This window comes from Oxyura jamaicensis, chromosome 10 (genome assembly GCF_011077185.1).
Source record: "Oxyura jamaicensis isolate SHBP4307 breed ruddy duck chromosome 10, BPBGC_Ojam_1.0, whole genome shotgun sequence".
Taxonomy (NCBI): domain Eukaryota; kingdom Metazoa; phylum Chordata; class Aves; order Anseriformes; family Anatidae; genus Oxyura; species Oxyura jamaicensis.
The window spans coordinates 20,303,658-20,321,688 of NC_048902.1; the positions used below are offsets into that span (position 1 = coordinate 20,303,658).

The following is an 18,031-nucleotide window of genomic DNA, read 5'->3' on the forward strand; positions in this document are numbered from 1 at the left end:
GGGGGGCGGGCCCGGGGCTGAACCGAGCCGAACCGGGCTGGGCTGGGATAGGGTGGGGGGGCGGTGGTCCCGCACCTGCCCGCCATCACCTGGGGCGGGGGCGGGGGTCGCAGACAAAAGCCGGGGGCCGAGGGGGTGGGTGCTTCCCCTAGGCTCCCCTTGGGGCCCCAGCGAGGCTTTGAGGAACTCTCCGAGGACTTCTCCTGGGACAAACCCGAGGTGCCTGCGGTGCGTGACCCCGGTAGGATCTCTCGTGGGAGGGCTGTGGGAAGGGGGGGGGTCCTGCAGGGGCGCAGGAGGAGTGCTCAGCTGGGGAGGCTCTGGCGAGGAAGTAAATAAAAAGTTAGAGCCGAGCTCTGCATGCTCAGAGGTTGGTGGCTTGTGGGGATGGGGTGGTTGGGCCTTGGGAGCTTGCAGGGGGGCAGCTGAGACTTTCCTCGAGTGCTTCCCCTGCTACCCCCTGGGTTTTGCTGCTGTCCTGGGGGCTGGATGTGGTGCAGGGCGACCCTGGGGGGGGAACCACGCAGGATCTCGCCCCAGGTCCCATCCCTTGCTGCGGGGAGAAGCATGCTGCAGCACCCCCCGGGGCTCCCTCTTTGGGGTCCCAGGAGAGGGGCGATGGAAGGGCCCCGTCCCCTCCCTGCTCCCCTTTTCCCAGCTCCAGGCACCCGGGGCTGTGTCCCTGCTGCTCCCTGGCACTCACCTGCCCTGCACGCTGCGTGTGGCACTGGCGCGTACCAGCGTGGGTGCACAAATCCACTCTTGCCTTGTATTAATATTTTCACACTACTTAGCTCTCATTAAAATGTACTTTGCTGAATTTAATATGCGACTTCAAATGACACAACGTATTAAGTGCTTAATATACTAGAAATTATGAAACTATTACAGTCTAAGTAATATGAAATAATTAGAGTGAATTAAACTTCAGCAGCAGAATGAGGGAGAGGCTTCAAATATTTTTTTTTTTGGTCTTAAAATAATTGAATGCAGTAACAGTCCATGAAAATAAACAGTCAGAGTTAGGATTTTTAAATAATTAAAGCAGGAAAAAGCCTGGAGTGTCTGTATTTGAGCCTGTGATGAATTCTGAATTGGGGGAAGCAGAAGGTCTGCTTGCTGCAGCTGATGGAGTTGTTCTTTCAGGCCAGTGGCAGAGCAGCTCCAAGGAGCTGATCACCAGACCTCCAGCCTTGCCAAGGCTTCTCCCCATATGCTATTTCCCTCTTGTGCGAAGGCTGTTTATTTGGAGGCAAGCAGACGTGATGGCTCCCAGTGACGGAGCGGCGCCTGCGCTGGGTTTTGCTGCCGCGTTGCCTCTTAGAGCCCCCTTTGCAGAGCCGTTCTCAGAGGGGGGTGAAAATGCCAGAGACCCCAGCATCAAGCTCCTGGCAGCTGGTTGCAGCCTGGCCTCGTGTTCCTAGAGGTGCTCAAAGCCCCCAGGGTGAAGTTGGGGTGCCACCGCAAGTGGGAGCGTGGACGCGCGTGGGGGCTGCTGGAGGCTCTCGAGCAGGACTGCAGCAGCGACGCGAAGCATCCTATAGATCTCTGCCCTCCTCTTCAGGCTCCTACAGAGGACGCGGGATGTTTGTGATGTGGTGCTAGCATGTGCTGGGACCAGCCAAGTGTCCCCATGTGGTTTGGGTCCCTGAGCTCGGCCACCGACCTGTGCACAGTTGAAGTCAGTTGAGCCGTGGCCGCCTCGCAGGCTGGAGGCAGAGGACGCCAGGAGATGGCGTTCCCAGCGCCGCGCTGGGCTGCTGCTCGCTCCTGCCAGGGCTCTCAGCCAAGGGGCTCTGCAGGCTCCGTGGAAAATACTAAAATCACCCCTCGAGGAAGCAGCCTGGGCCTGGGGGGCGCAGGCAGAGCAGCCCGGCTGGGCAGCGTTGGGCCATCGCCGCTGGGTGAGCAGCGACGGAGGTGTCGAGTCCCTCCTGAAGCAGCTTCAGGGGTGGGAGAGCAAACGGGGGCACAGGAGTTGGCTGAGTGGGGGGTTTTGGGGTGATGGGTATTGTTGCTACAGTGTGGGGCAGCAGCCATCGGTGATAAAAAGTGTATTTGTGGAATATTCTAAATAATGGGGGGAAAATGAGCAGGGGGGGGATGTAAGCCCCTGTCTGTGTGGTGCTGGGGAGCAGTCCTGAGTGGTTCCTGTGCCCCTCACAAGCCCCCATCAGCCTGGGGAGAGGGAAAAGCATCTTTCCTGTGAAATGCTGGTGTCAGGTGAAACCCAGGCTGAACCGAGGTCACAGGCCTGCCTCTGGCATGGACCAGCAGCACTGCTATGGATAACTAAGATGCTCTGTCCCAAAATGAGGACTGATTCTTCTTTAGTAAGGGCATTAGGCTCTTAGCAGATTCGTGCAGCAGTGCCAGAGAAACAGTGCTGTACTCTAACTCAAGTTAAAAGTGAAGAAAATGATCCTTAATTTGCCTTCCTGGATTATTTAGGTTCTACCAACTGTATCATCAAAAGACGTGTTTGCTTGGAAAGTCTAATCATTAAGTACAAAGAACTTGCCAGCAAGCATCTTAGAAGTGTTAAATTTTTATATATGGCTCTTTGATTTCCAGCTCCTATTTGCTGGTGGTGACAGGGCGGAAAAATAATCACCTGTTCATTTGTTTATTTATTTATTGAAAATGGGTCGGTCTAATCTTCAGCAACATGGCATGCTTTATGGGAGAGGTGCTTGTAAGATTCATCTGACCTGGAGCGTGCCCTTTTCGTGCAGTTTTACCACTGTAGGAAGTGCTGTCCCAGGCTCTGGGCTGATGAGTTGCCTCTTACCATGCTCCCCTGGAGTAAGGCTCCATCTCGTCTGCACCCTCCCATTTGGGATGAACAGACAGCAGCGAGCCCTCCCCTTCCCCTTTTATTCTCTGGGCTGAACAAACATCTCCCTCTGCATCTCCCCATCCACTGTGTGCTCCTTCCCCAACACCACGTCCCGCCAGGACCCTTCCCGTGGGGCTGCTCTCCAGCCGCTCGCCCCCAGGGCTGGGACGTGGTGTTGGCCTCCGCGAGGCCGTGTCACTTCTCCAGCCTCCTCGCCCTCCCCAGCACCGACTGCTCCTCCTGGTTTGCTGTCACCTGCCGACACCGTGGGCACCCTGGCACCGTGGGTGTTCGTTTGCCCAGGTGGCCGTAGCAGAGCTGGAACCTGCAGCTGCGGCAGAAATGGCCCTTTTTTAGGGGGAAAATCCCATCTAGTCCAGGGTCCGGTCCTTGAGGCTCTTCCTGCCTTCATCTCGAGTGCTTTGAGTGAACCAGCTCGGTTTGGTTTGTGCAGGGGGTGTGTGGCTGGGCTCCTCTGGGTTTAATTCAAGTATGTGAGGGACAAGTGTGAACAGGACGGCCGTGAGCTGTACGTAAACAGGCTGGAGCGTCCGCATGCAGGGAGGAATGGCTTTAATTAACTTGGTGGAGGTTTGGGCACAAACAAGGCTTTCCATGTTGCATGGATGAGAGGCTGGCGCATGGCAGCTCCGCGCTGCTTCCAAGATCGCACGTTTATGCTCGTGTAACAGTGAACTCTGCGGTTTCTTGGAAACTTAAAACATATTTTCCCTTTTTTAAGCTGAGAACTCCTTCCTTTGATCTCTCTGCCTTGTAATGAAGTTGCAGGCTCTGACATCCCGCGTTGTGCCCGTTGTGCGTGCTTTACTTCGCTGTCTGTGCGCCGCGGCGCTGAGCTCACCGCTCCGGGCACCTCACACCTCCCAACGCTGCCCAGCTTCAAAGCACGCTACAGACACCGAAGGCCCACGTCGGCACACGCGAAGGCCAGGCTTTCATTGAAGTCCGTACGAGGTGAACACGCACCTCCAAAGGCATAATTTGACACTAACAAATTAATTCTCACTATTTTTCTGTGCGGGAATTAAGGTGCTGTCGCCGTGGTGCGGGCGGGCTGGGGAAGGGATGCTCTCCAGCTCTCCAGCCCATCCCAAGTTGGAGGCAGCATCAGGGTGACTCTGACAGTGACTTCTCTCCCATTGCAGCTAAATTAGTGCTAATTGCCAGCCTAGGAAACGAGCAGCGGGCACCGTGCATTGCGTGGGGCTTGCACAGAGAGCTGCGGGGATGCTGCTCCTGCTTTGCTCGTGGCCAAAGCCCCCTGCGGGGGGGACTTCTGGTTTGCCTCCACCCCTGGCCTGTCTGGGGGGTGATTCGTGGTGGGTTCCTCGTCCTGAGATGTCAGCAGGGAGGACACAGGCTCACGGTGCCACAGCAACTCTTGCACCCAAGCAAAACCCTTCGGGGAGAGGAAGGGAGAGCTTCTGGGGATGGTTTTGCTGCTTCTGCCTGTGCTATCTCAGCTCTGGAAGAAAGAGCAGCCTTCAGCTGCTGGGGCCGTTAATGTCACCTTTCACAAGTGCTACGCTTGCAAGGGAACCTGCCAAGTATAGCACGTCTTAATTTGCTCTTTTCCCATGCATTCCCGGATTTATGGCTTAGTTTCGTCTGGTTACTGCTTGCTGCAGAGATGTAAAGCCCCTCCAGAGGTTCGCTCTGTGCTGCAAGCCCTGTGGGTTCCCTGGAGGAAACCGATGTGCTATTCCCTGAAAGGCATCCACCTAAAAAGGGGTTCATGTTTGATTTTGCAGAAACTTGATCTTCGAAAGCCGCCGAGGAGATGTCTATGCAGTGCTTACACCTCACAGGCTGAACGCAGGTATGTTACTCTGCATTCTCTCCTTGCCTCTAAATTCCGAGTTGTTTTTAGGTAGTATGGGTTTGGCAACACATTAATAATGTGTAAAATGAAGAGGAAAACAGCTTAGGTGAAATGCGTTTTCAGTGATGCCTGCATCAGGCTGGGAAGTACATTTGCAGTTGCCTGCCATCTGTAGCAACTTGTCCAAAGCAAACATTACCAGTCAGTCCAGGTTTGGCTGCATAATTGCCATAAACCATCGCAAGGGCATCCAGCGTAGCACAGCCCTGGAACTACTTCTAGGATTAGGTCCTACTCCCTTGAAAAATAAACCTTGGCAAAATCTCAGTTCTCCCTAATAAAAATTCCATTTTCACAGCTCTAATCAAGTTTTCCAGAGCTGCGGTCCAAATTAGAAACTGCATGCAGAATATCTGACCCAGGAGAACAAGATGGAGACTTTCATTTAAAGCGGTGCCAGGCTGGAAATTTCCAAAGTTCTCAGCGGTTCACCTACAGCAAGAGCACGGACTGTGTCTGAATAACCCCGTCCCTTCCACGGCAAAGCTCTGGCAGAGCCAAACTCCTGCTCGCCCATGGGGTAGTCTCTGCAGGGGCATCCTCTGCCAGAAGTGACCTCTCCCCCGACAGCACTCACCTGGAGCTGGGAAGCACCGCGTGTTGTAAGGGCTGCTCGCCAAGTGAACGGCAAGGGCAGTTTTATATCATCCCCAGAATTGTTTTCTACCGTGGTCTTTCCAGCCTTAGGTCCAACTGTCCATCAGGAGCTTTCAGTGCGAGTGTATTTTACTTTTAACCTGGTAAATGCTTGTCTTGCAATATTTTTGCCAACAACGAACCTATCAGGGTCTTGAAGGCCGACAATCCAGCTATAGGTAACCGTGGGGTAAGTCTCTGCTTGCTCTGGTGAGGATTCAAGCAAAGTATGTTTATTTTTTTTTTTTTAATGCAGAGGAGATCTTTGCTGCACGGGCCACGGTTGAACTTGGCCGTCAGTAAATGGCAGTGTAGTCTGCAGCAGGACAGAGGAAACCGCAGCCACAGCTCGTCTTCGTATCCCGGGCTGGCTGGGCTAAAAGGTTCACAGGAAAAAAAAAACCCTGGGCAAGATCATTGCTTAAATGCTCACGTGGACTCCTAATTGTGGAGACATACTGAATTATGTGATACAATGCGAAGTTATATAACACCTTTTATGAAATTCTTGGCAATAAAATAATGCATAAAAATAACAGATGTGGCAAATCACAGCCACCTTCTGAAATCTTTCTGTAGTTTGGTTTAGTGAAAACAATGGAGTTGATTTAAACGGATTTTTTTTTTTCCCTTTCCCCAGAATATCCACGGGCAAAGAAATATTTGAAAGAAAAGTGGAAAGGCGAACAGTGCAGGCAGGGTTTCTTGTAAAGAAATCTGTGCGTGCCTGTTAACTCCAGGGCTGCGGGAGGGAGCAGAGGCTCCAGCCCTGCTCGCGTGGCTCCTGCTCCCTTTGGCACGGCCACTCTTGTGAGCCAGGCAAGGGAGTTGTGTCCCCGATGGTAAACCAGCACGAGCATCCTGAGCAACACCAGTGTGACAGTCTCTGTAGGGTCCTTGCTTCAGCCAAACCTAATGGGGTGGCCGAGGTGAGCTGTGGGGGCTGCTGCAAGGGCAGAGAAGGGCTGTGGGGTTGGTGTTGATAGATGTGACCTGGTGGATCCCCGTGGGTTAAGTAACCAAAGCCTTACCGTGGCGAAGCTGTGGGCTGGGATCACAGTACTGGCTATGGTCAAATGGGGCGCACAGCCCACGTGCAGGGCCCTGAGGGTACACGGGCCTGCTCCTGCTCCTTGGGAGGAAACAGGTACGTGAAATACGGGCTCTCAGTCTTATTTCTAGGATCGAGCATCCTTAGCTGAGCTGCGATTTGTGTCGGGCACTAAAGCAGTAGAAGGAAAACCTGGTGCCACCGCAGCGCAGATCCTCTGCTGAGGAGCACGCGGGGCTCTGGCCGTGCCCTCAGCCCCTCGCTGTCCCCAGAGGCTGCCGGGGGGACACCACAGGAGGGCTGGCAGTGCCCCAGGGGACAGGTCTGGGGCTCAGCTCTGGCTGTGCTGCTGTGGAGCTGTGTGGTGACAACAGGCTCTAATCAGGGCAGCATCTGCACACGAGCAAACGCTCTGTGACTCCGCGGAGCTGATAAAGAGGAACAGGCCCCAGTTAAACACTGACAATTTATTCCTGTTCGCTGGGGACGTGGTGTGCTGACAGCCCACAGCTTGGGGCACCTAAAACCAGACCCAGAGCTTTAAACCATGAGGCAACGCTGTGCATGCGGGAGGACATCGGATATTGCTGATATTTGCTTGCTTTATTTTTTATTCTTTAACCCTCTTTTTGCTTTCTGGCTGTTAGCCTTGTCTACAGCTGATTTTTACATCAGCTCGAGACCTGGCCCCACGTGGGACCATCCCTGACACGGTATCTCCGCAATAACTGTGCTTCCCAAAGCAGAATTTGGCCCCAGGTCTGCTCTGTGACGCCCCAGTAACACCCTGAGCACTGCCTGGCAGCCCAGACGTGGGCACAGGACCATTTCTGAGTGATCTGCCTAAGAGGTGCCAATTCCTTCTTGGTATCATTTTAAGAGTTTTTGTTCCTAGACGGAAGAAAATGGCAGGACATCTTCAATGAAAATGGGAAAGATCATATTAATAGCTGACTTTTATTAGTAGAGAAAAGAAAGACCTTTTGGTGAAAGGCTTCCAACTTTAAGAAAGGAAACTTTGACCAAAAGAGAGAACTTACTGTTTTGAAAGAGTTTGCTGGGTGGAGACATCAGACTGAGAGGATCTTGCGCAACTCTGCTTTTTAGGCCTAATACTAAATTCACCCATTTATTCATTTGCTTTGCACAGGAAAATCACTGAGGAATGCAGTGGAAAGGCAGAGTTCTGGTCTAGTTGAGAGCACTTCCAGGATCAGGAAGGCCACGCAAGACGTGTGGGGGGTGCTCTGTGCAGGTGAAGGCAGCTCGGGGACCGGGGTGCCGTGTGCCTGCCCCTAACCCCGAGGCTGGAGAGGTTCATGACGTGAGAGGTGCTGCTGGTGCAGGGTTTGCCCTTCTCTGACCGGCACGTTGAGCTTTGGGCTTTCTGCCCGTCCTCCTCCTTGTGCTGCCCCAGCGTGACCCAGCTGCCAGGCTCTGATAAGGCTGAGGGGAGATAAGAGGCTCGTTGCCTTCTCCTTCATCTGCAGCACCAGCAAGTGGCAAGGGTCAGCTCTCAAAACCCTGTGAGTTCTGTGAAATACAAGGGAAAGTGGCTCCCGAGTGAAACGGGTCATGCACCCCCCCCATCTGTGTTTGTTAAACACAAAGCTCCGGAGAAAGAATTGAAAGGGGAAAAGGATTAAAGGGCAGTAGAAGAGAGCAGGTTCCCCTTTTCCCCTGCACACCTCCACGTCCCTCAAGAAGATGCCTCGAAGCTCCAGGACGGTTTTATCTTGAGCAAAGCCCCAGGCTGTTGATGTGGCAGAGGGGCCAAGACACACCCCGAGGGACACAGGTAGGAATTTGGCTCTGGAGCTGTTTCCACTGGAAAACAAAGGGGTTTCTGTGACAGTCAGGAACAAGTGCCAGTTAAAGGGCATGAGCTCCTCCCGTGCTGTGTTCAGCTGCAGAATCTCAGCAGCGAAGTTCACACAAGCCACCAGCAGCCCTCTGCGCCCTCCTTCCTCAGGTAGGCTGAGCACAGCAGGGTTCTGCACTCAGAAAACTGTGAAAACTTGCTTCTTACCGCCTCTCAGCTCCTTCCTTGGCAGCACATTTTTAGGGTGACCGGGAAAGTACCGTTCTCTCCCCAGAACGTGGTGTCTGACTGCCGTGCATCCGCAGCAGGGCTTTAAGGAGCAGCGCACACAAACTGCGGCGGGGCGCGGAGCTCCATGGCCAGCGCGGCTTCTCCTGCAGCACGTGCTGCCTCTGAGGAGGCACGAGAGGCAGGGCATAAAGCAGCAGCTATGGGCTGCCTGGGGTCTCCCCTGCCCTGATCTGTGGTGTTGGAGGCCGCTGTTGCTGCAGTGCCTGCGGTGGGGTCCGTAGCACCAGCGCCGGGGTGGACCAGGTTCAAGCGCTTTTTGCCGGTAGAGCTGCAGAAGGGATGAATTATGATGTCAAAACAGAGAGATGTTGTCACACAACCACCTCCCCTCCTGGGGTCAAGGTCCTGTTTTATAGCTTGGGAGCCCATTAGTCCGTTTAAAAGCATATGGCCAAGCACGGCCACAAAAATCCCGTGTGTTTGGGTCAGAGCTGCAGACAAAAGGCTCTTTGTGCGAAGAGCTGACAATGACAAATAAAGAGGAACCTGTTGATCTAGGGGAGAAATGGAGGCTTATGAAAAGATCACATGGTGAGAAAGAGACCTTGGCTGTTTGTCTGGATGTCAGTCTTGTCTGTCATTAAGCTGCTTTCTGCAGCTATTTGCTAATAGAAATGCTGTCTCCTGCCCGTGTGTTTTGTCTGTCCTGGAAAATGCTACCTGTGTCTGAGCGTGCCAGCCTCGTGAGACCACATCAGAGAGGAGATATGCTCTTAACTGGATCCTTGCCATGTGTTAGGTGTTGCATAAAATAGTTAATGCTTGCAGATTCTTCTGAAAGCACTGGTAGTACCAGAAACAGTAAATGCTAAAAAAAAAAAAAAAAGTCTGTCCAACTGTGATACATCAGCACAGGACACACAGACACATACACACCACCAGTAACAAACCCCTCATAATTCAGCGAAGTTATTGGAGGCCCAACCAAGAGCCATGTCTAATGCTAATAACAAGCATATTTCCCAAAGGTAACATTTGATTTCTATCCAAACCCGGACATATTTGAAGCTTTGCCTGAAAGCCGTTGCGTCGCAGATTACCTGGGACAATTTAATCTGTGAATAACTTCGTAAAGCCTTCAGCCAGCTCTGAGGAAACAGCAATACAGTCTTGATGAGACTGGGCTGCAAAACACTTCACAGGTAATGTGTTTTTTTTTTCACAGTAAGTCTGGAGAAAATAGAGAATTGCTTTGGTTTTGTGGGACACACATCTGGCAAGTGCATAGTTCTGACCGGCGTGCAGAAAACAATGAACAAAACCATTTATATCGGGCATTGATGGGCTGCCTACAATGACCTCCAAAGTCTATGAAGTGCACCATGGATTTTTAAAAAATCTATTATAGTCCATTACGTTCTGGAATGTATCCGAGCACATCATGCTAGAGAATGCAGCGACTCTCTGTATTTCCTGGAGTAAAGGAGACCCGTGGAAATGTGTTTAATTCAAAATAAACGGGGACAAATAACAACAGAATGCCATTTCTCTGGTTTTATTTATCTTTACAGCTGAAGAAACTGAGATGGGGAAGGTGGCTGGAAGTTGAGACGGAGGGAAACGTCCCTTGCTGTTCTTTAAGCACTGGTTTGAAATCAATGCAGATAATGCACTTGGAAGGACCGTCTCGTTTACTGGTTTTCAGTAAATTGCTGGGCTGTGTTTCCCAGTGATAACGTGATAGTGACGTCTATGCCGGTAAGAATATATATATATATATTTTTAAAAAAGTCTGCAATTCCTTGCAAGCAACTTCTGGCTAGTTTAGTCTGGGATGCCCTGAATTCTGTACGTTGACAGTAAATATCTCGGGCTGCTGCATGTCGCTCCCGGTAGTACAACCTGCTCCTGAGTTATCTGTGGCTTCTTCCAAAGACACAACAAACTCTGCTTCAGCACAACAGCCTCCTGCAGTGTCAGGCAGTGAGAAATGCCCTTGCCTGCTCACTACAGCCTTGCACAAACCTCCCTGGCACAGCAGAGGTTCCTTCTAACCAGTGCTCCTCCTTCTTCCTTAGTCCTGATTTTTGCCCCTGGAAGTCGGTGATGAACTCCCAGTGACTTCAGTGCTGCTGGATTAGACCTGGGGTTCAATTATCCTCCTTAAAAGTACAAACTAATAATTCATACTTCTAAGTGGGCTTGCTATGGACAGCACCACTAGGGATTTAGTGCACAATGTTGGAGTTGGTGCTTGGGCTTTCTCCTAACAATCTTTTTTAACTGGAGGCAGATCTCTTTATATATGCACTGGGAGAATAATTTTATGAGTAAATATGATCTTTATTAATATTTTTCTTTGTTAATTCACTGATGCTAGTAAAGAACTTTTGAAGATGAAAGCACTGCATGCAATAAACATTAAGATGATTCCAATTTATTTTAATGTTGCCAGCATTCCTGCTCCATCATCTTTCATCCAAGAATCTCAAAGTGCTTTCCAAGTGCTAATAAATTTTCTCTCAACAGTCCCGGGAGATATTTATTATCATCATCCCCATTTCATAAAGGAGTGCATTTTACATGGTCAAAATCGGGTCGTACGGCAGGAATCTATTTGGGAAGGAGCCAACAATCCCTGATTCCCATTCTCCTGCTCTTGCTGCTAGACCACATTCCCTTCTGGGGAGTGTGGTGCGACACTCACCCGCGGCGCTTGCCTTCCTTTGTCAGGTGCTCGCAGTGGTTGCTCTTAAAACAAAAAAATAGACAACAATAACATGCCCCACCCAGGATGGGAGAGGAAATGAGACTCTGCAAAGTCAGAACGATCGCAGTTGTTGGTTGCACGCAGTGGGCTAGGGTGAGGTTTGCTGGGAGTCCTGGTGCCCAGCCGCCTGCCTGGTAGGCGTGGGGATGAAGGCGCTGCTTGGAGGGACAGAACAGACACGTCTTCCAATGTGCAGGAGTAAGCTTTAATTGGAGGCTGTTCTAGAGCCCTGTTGTAGTGTTGGGATCTTATAATCCATACCCAAAAGACAGTTAAAATGGAAATATTTTCTCAAACACGGCATAGGTGAGGGTGTATTGAGGTGGAGAGTGCAGCTAAGCATAAAAGATCTGGGTTAAATAGCACACAGAGTAGCTGCACTTCTAAAGCACTCTCCCCAAACCAGAGGCTAAGCTAATGATGAGAAGACCGTTTAGAGACAGCATGACTCCAGCAATCCATGAGAACAATGCAAAGTTCAAAAATAGCAGTATCGACTGGTGGAAAAACAGCATACATATAATTTTCAGGTAATTACTATAGTATAATTAGCTCTGTTGTTTTCATAAGAGCCATCTGAAATGAACTCTACTTGCTACTGGAACCCAGCTTTATTTACAGCGTTCCCAGGACTAAAGTGATTCGTTAAAAATAGAGAGGAGGTAAAAAATAATAAAGATGCGAGCGCTTCGTGTGCGATACCATCTCCGTGCAGTGGGTGGAGGCTACCTGCTGACGTCTCGCTCAGCGTTTCATCCGCCCTACTCCGAGCCACGTTGGGCAACACGAGAGCTGAAGAACTGAGGAGCAGAAGCAAAATCTACTCCCAGGCTGTCTGTATGAGGGGGAGTAACGCGTAGCATCATAGCAGGCACTCGCTCTCAAAGTTAGGGAAAATCTAGCACCTTGGTTTTTTATTTATTTATTTTTTTTCTCTGCCACAGAACTTTGCTTGTTAGGAATTATTCAGTATCGGTAGAAAGTAACTTCTCGAGCACTAGGGCCTTGCAGTCTCATGTAAAAACACTTTTAATTAGAATGAAAGAGTTTGTCACAGTTAAAACTAGTTGTTTTTTTTTTTATCTGTGTCATAAGTCCGTGCGGCTTAATTATAAACCTGCCTCACCTCCCTGAAGATATTCTGGATGTAGATGTAACTTTCTGTAGTTTTTTTGTCATTGTGTTTGAATTGTTCTTGGCCAATTTTGAGCTCCTGAACGATCTGACACTCGAGGTGGTGCTTGGCTTTGGTACAGCACTGCACACTTCACGGCTCACTCTGAATTGGTTACGGCCTGCTGCAGTTGCTTTACTCTTTCTTCTTGTTCTGTGCCTACGTGTTATGAAAATGGGTGCTAATGGGGAAAAAAAATCACAATTGTGACTCAGTGAAGTGGAATTTTGTTGACAAAATCTGAATTCAGCTCAGCCAAAGGAAATGCTTTTCGAAGTGTAGATGAATATCTCAGGAATGACCATTTCTTCTAGCTTTCATGGAAAGAAAAAGAAAAGAAAGAGATGCAAATTCAAATAAAAGACCAGAGAAAAATGAGCAAATGTATGTACAGAAATAGATCCAGTCCACAGGGGCAGTTTTCCTTGGATAAAACCTACAGAAATTAATTGTTGGTAAGTTAAAGTAAACGTGGGAAGGCCAGAAGGATGCTGTCACCTTCTCAGCTAGGGACTGCCTGGAACTTGTGTGCCTCATCTCAGTACAGTGTGCAGTTCTCCTATGGCATAAAATCACCTCATGTAAACACATTTTGCTTTTGGGACTACTGTCATCCTGCATAAAATCCAGCAAGCCTGCATGAATGACTTTTCTTGTGAACCCTCAGCTCACGAATCCATTTTACCCCCCGCACCTTGCGTTATGAAGGTGTAAAGCCCAAAATGCCCCGGACAGCAGCAAACCACCGCTGGGATCCATGGGCTGCGTGGTCCCCAGGGAGCCCCGCGTGGAAACCTCCTCCTCTTCGGCCTCACTGAAAACCCTGGTCTCCACTTGACATCACCGATGCTTCCTTTGACACAGTTCAAATATAGAACAGGTTAATTACGAAGGACGGGCCTTAAGGACATCAGCGGGGCTATGAGCGAGCACATATCACCTGCTGATATTAGGGCGGAAAGGGCTAAGCAAATAGTTGTAGAGAATGGGCTAATTGTTGTGCCTATTACTATTGTCCTGCAGCTGCAACACTTTGTATGGCAGCAAAGCACACAGGGAGCCGGGCTGGACTTGGCATCTGTAATTCCAGGCAGGGAACACAATATGCAGGGCATTCAAATAGCAGCGAGCACCATTAAAATTTTGAAAGATTAAAGAAAAATTGCAACGTGAGAAGAGTTTTGTATCATGGCCAAGGCAGGCTACGGGTGCTTGGTGTTGTAAACTGCACTCGTATGTGTACAGTAATAAGGCAAGTTGATATTTAGGAACTGAAAAAACAGGAAATACGCAGATGAAGCTTGGATGTGTCACGCTGTAACGCTGCATATGTAATTAAAGATTATAGTAACTCATTTACATATGCTTTCCATACTGCAATAACATTGTTATACTGGCAAGTCTGAGGATATAAAATAGGTAATGTTAACAAAATGCTCCAGTATCTTTTTCTAATTTAGGATTTTAGGTGATTAAATCCCTCTCTGTAAATTTTAATAACACTGCCAGCAGTGATGTAGTGAATGTTCTTTTTCTAAATAAGCAGTGGCCCTTGTCTTGGGCCTGATCTGAGAGGTGGTGATATGATATATGATATGATATGATATATTATATTGTATTATATTATATATATAACACTTGGATGCATATTTAGAGGGAGATGTGTATACCAGCTGAATTTGAGTTACTCCACATTGTTAAACTTGCTGCATAGCACATCGAGCAATTCCACGTATATTTTATATAAAGAATTAAATGGACTGATTTTATCACCTGTTGTACTAGCTACTCCATTGTTCTATTTCTTCACATATATTGAAGTAATTTCCACTAAAATCTACCTCTGCAACCTTTCTATTTTTATTTTTTTTCACCAGTGACACATGTAATATTTTTTTATGCTTCCAACAGACTCAAAAATAAAAGATGATTTTAATCATTTTTAATGGCTTGTGTTTTTTTTCTATCAAAAAAGATAGTCATTGAGAATCTCTCTTTAAGTGACTTTTAACATTTATTTTCAGGGTCAAAAATGCTCCCCCCTCCCTTGCTTTTGAGCAGAAAGCAAGTTTGGACTATTGGAAAAGGGGGAAAGTCTTGGAGACTCAGACTAATGAAAACAACATATCAGTAGAAAAACTGCATATCTGTATAAAAAAGTTTTGGCCCAAACATGGTTCTCAGAAAGTGAGTTATATGACATGGTGCATGTGGGGGGAGGTTACAGAATAGGAAAATGGGAGATATCAGGGTGGAAGGTAGATTTTAGCAGTCGTTTATTTTACCAGAGTCTGGCAAAAAGCGGGAAATTAACTTCTGAAAATTGGGAATTTTAAATACCCAGACTTTGGATGTTTGAGGAAAACTCTTGATCTTTATTTTTCTCTCTCTTCTCCTCCCTTGGTGGATGTTTGTGTGTGTGAGAGAGAGGTTAAAAGAAGAAAATATTGCAGTTTTTGCCCAGAAAAACAGAGGTGACTAACAAGTGGAAATCTGTTTTGTAGGTGTTCTTAACCTGCTCTGGTAGCAGCCTTGTTGCACTGCTTGAGGGCCATGTCCTCTTGAAATGAAGACAGAATTGTGACAAATCTGAATGTTGCTATCACTGACAGAACTGCAGTAGAGCTGGAACAACTGAGAGCATCTCTGGAAATTACTGTCTGTTGACAAAGTCTTTTCTTGGCAGAGAAACCACCATTTAAGTCTCAGGAGAAGAGAGGAACAAAGTTTCATTACTTGTAAATAATTGTGTAAAGATAGAAGCACAGATTGTTTTTCACATTAAGTTCCTTCTTCAAACCAAAGTCTATACTGCAGTAAAAAAGAAGGGACTATCAAAAGTCTTAACTCAAGAACAAAGGGCCTGTACTAGCTTTGTTTGTAAAAATACAGTACTTAGGGAGGAGTTTTTTGAACTGAATATTCTGTACCCTCTCATTTAGTTTGCTTCCTTATTTTAATGTATCTGAAGACATTCTCAGCCTGTTTTATTTAAAGCGATTTTTGAAAGAGGACACTGTGGTTTATGGCCATGTGTCAGGTTTGATAGTGTTATGCCATGATTTAGCAAAGCACTTAAGCACATGTCCACATCCCACTGAATTTGGTAGGAAGTGAAGAAAAAAAATGTTTGCTGTGTAGCAAGCTTCTTTCAGGAAAAAAAAAGAAAAAAAGAAAAAAAAATTGAACAGAGGATTCATCTTTATATGATCGTAGATCTTTTTGCCAAACTCTTTAAATTAGACACAAACTAACATATTAAGATCATGTTTATTAAACACATTCAATCAATTGAAATGAAATATTCTAAACTGGGCTGGTTCAGACCACTGAAATAGATCAGCTAATTATGGTACATGTGGGTGTACTGGGTAGTCATCTGACTTTTATTTTTTTTAGATATCTTGCCTAGCACCCTCCCCCCTCCCCAAACCAGCCTTTTAGACACCACGATAACTCTTCATTACATGCGGTATTAAGCCAGAGTATCTGAGTATCACTTATCAGCCTTTGCTAATTGCTCCTCATTTTCTGAATGTTTTATTCGATATGCCAATGCTGAACACCAAAAACGGTAAAAGAAATCAATGAAAATGGTGGATACTTGGTGTATCTGCAACAGAAATGGGATGTACACATGACCTGGAGAAGAACGTGGGGTACCAGAGAAGTCAAAAAATGCACCTAGGACTTTCTGTCAGTCTGGTCTCAAGACCAAACTGGGGAATGTTTCTGGACGAAATGCTTTGAAATTAAATGTTTGTGAAGAAACGGAGGTTGTTTTCCCTTGTTCAGAGAAACAGGACATCCATATTCTTACCAATAACAGGATGGTATCAAAAAGCTACTTAGTAGAAAGATATTTGATACTGCTATCACATTTTTCCCTCAATGGAAACTGCCTAATTTAAAATTGTGGCTAACTATTCAGGTCATATGGGAAATATAAATTATAATTCAGTAATAATCATGAGTGGTAATCTCTCCACCACTGATTCCCTGTGTGGCCTCAAGCATGCTTTCTTCAATCTGTAGAGTGGAGACATTAATGCTTTTATATCTGGCAATGCAGATAATGTGAGTGCTTTCTGAATGCATGATGATGAATTTTATAGAAGCTATGGAAAACTAGCAAATTTGGTCTCTGTTGCACACTTAAAAGGATGTACAATATTGACCTTGTGTTCCAGAAAACTTTTTCATCCTATACTCTGAGGTGAAGGCCAAGTGGAGAAAGTGTCACGGTGATCAGTAATTACAGAGTAAGCCACAAGTAGAAGGCAGCCGAATCGAGGTAAGGTGCATGACAGATGCTAGCGTTGAAGCTGATTGACTTCACAACTGCTGCAGTCATCTTGTCAGACAGCATTTCTGGTGTGTATTTTCCCCTCTATATTATCAGGTGTGCTGTTGTACAGCTTCTGCCCCAAAATGATATGACACGGGCAATTACAGATCTTAAAGCTCTGCTCTAGTTCTTTAGGCCTCCCTAAAAAGATGCAAACGGTGGACACTCATTGCTTTTTGGGATTAAGAGAAAAACACAGGGAAGCTCGTATCGATTCCCTACACCTCCTGTGCAGTGGTTCAGGAAAATAAAACTATCACGTCCCCTGTTTTCGGATCCAGGTACCGGGGGACCGAGGGCAGCCCCAGCGGGGCACCCCGCTCCCTCAGCCCGCAGCTCGGCCTGACAGGCTTAGGGCTCCCCGGCTCGCCCCGGGTTGTTTCACTCCTCAGGCATTTAAAGCCGCCGATTAAGTAGCAGGAAGCGGAGTTGCGAATTCCAATTTTAATCAACTTATAACTGCAGGAATGCGTATCCACCTCTCCCCTCCGGTGCTCCGCTTCGGGAGCCCCAGCACCCCGGGGAAGGGGGGGGGGGGGGGGGGGTCGGCCCGGCGCCGCGGGGGGGGCCCCGGGGCCCCCCCCCCCCCCCCCCCGCCACCGGGGGGGGGGGGGGGGGGTGGCTGCACTGCCAGGGTGTGCGTGGGGGGAAACTTTCCACGCAGGGCTGTGCCCGAGGGCCTGGGGGGAAGGAAGGGGGGCTCATCGGCCTCCTTCCGCAGGCCCCAGCACCAGGAGGGGACGGTGTGCGGGGTAGGGGGTGCCGCGATGGCCGCTCCCCCCCCCCCCCCCGGGGGGGGGGCCCAAAAGGGGGCGGGGATCCAAAGGCGGCGGGCGCCGGGGGGGGGGGGGGGGGGGGGGGGGGGGGCGGTGTCCCGGCGGGGTTCACTGCGCCTGCGCCCGGACTTGCAAGATGGCGGACAGTGCGGAACTAAAGGTAGAGCGCAGCGCCCGTCCCCCCACCGAGCCCCCCGCGGCTGCTTCGTCCCCGCTCCGCGCCCCGCTGGGGGGGCGAAGCGAGCCGCTGCCGGCCGAGCTGCCCCGCCGGGGGGACGGGGGGGCTGTGGAAGGGCCCTGCCGGCTGAGCGGGGGCTGAGGGACGGAGCGGGGCGGGGAAGGAAGGGAGCTGTCCTCCGCTCCCTGCCGGGCAGTGCCCCCCGCGCACGGGGAGCCGTTGTCGTCGGTGGTGGCGGCGGTGGTGGCGGCGGGGGACGGTGCTTGAGTCGTCCCGGGGCGGGTGTGGAGGGCGGAGGGGGAG

General features: G+C 49.2%; 1 protein-coding gene and 1 long non-coding RNA gene across 3 annotated transcripts in view; both read left to right on the forward strand.

The window, feature by feature from the left end:
* Positions 1-7,181: 7,181 nt before the first annotated feature.
* On the forward strand, positions 7,182-12,315 carry LOC118172037. The gene is made up of 2 exons (XR_004753527.1): positions 7,182-9,684; positions 10,054-12,315. It is a non-coding gene; the product is annotated as an uncharacterized LOC118172037 (long non-coding RNA).
* Positions 12,316-17,634: 5,319 nt separating this feature from the next.
* PIAS1 (protein inhibitor of activated STAT 1) overlaps positions 17,635-18,031 on the forward strand; it is a 55,761-nt gene continuing 55,364 nt past the window's right edge. For both annotated transcript variants that reach the window (XM_035335658.1, XM_035335660.1), the window contains exon 1: positions 17,635-17,710. In XM_035335658.1, coding sequence (XP_035191549.1) covers positions 17,687-17,710 — 24 coding nt within the window. In that variant the 5' untranslated portion in view covers positions 17,635-17,686. The remainder of the gene's footprint in view (positions 17,711-18,031) is intronic.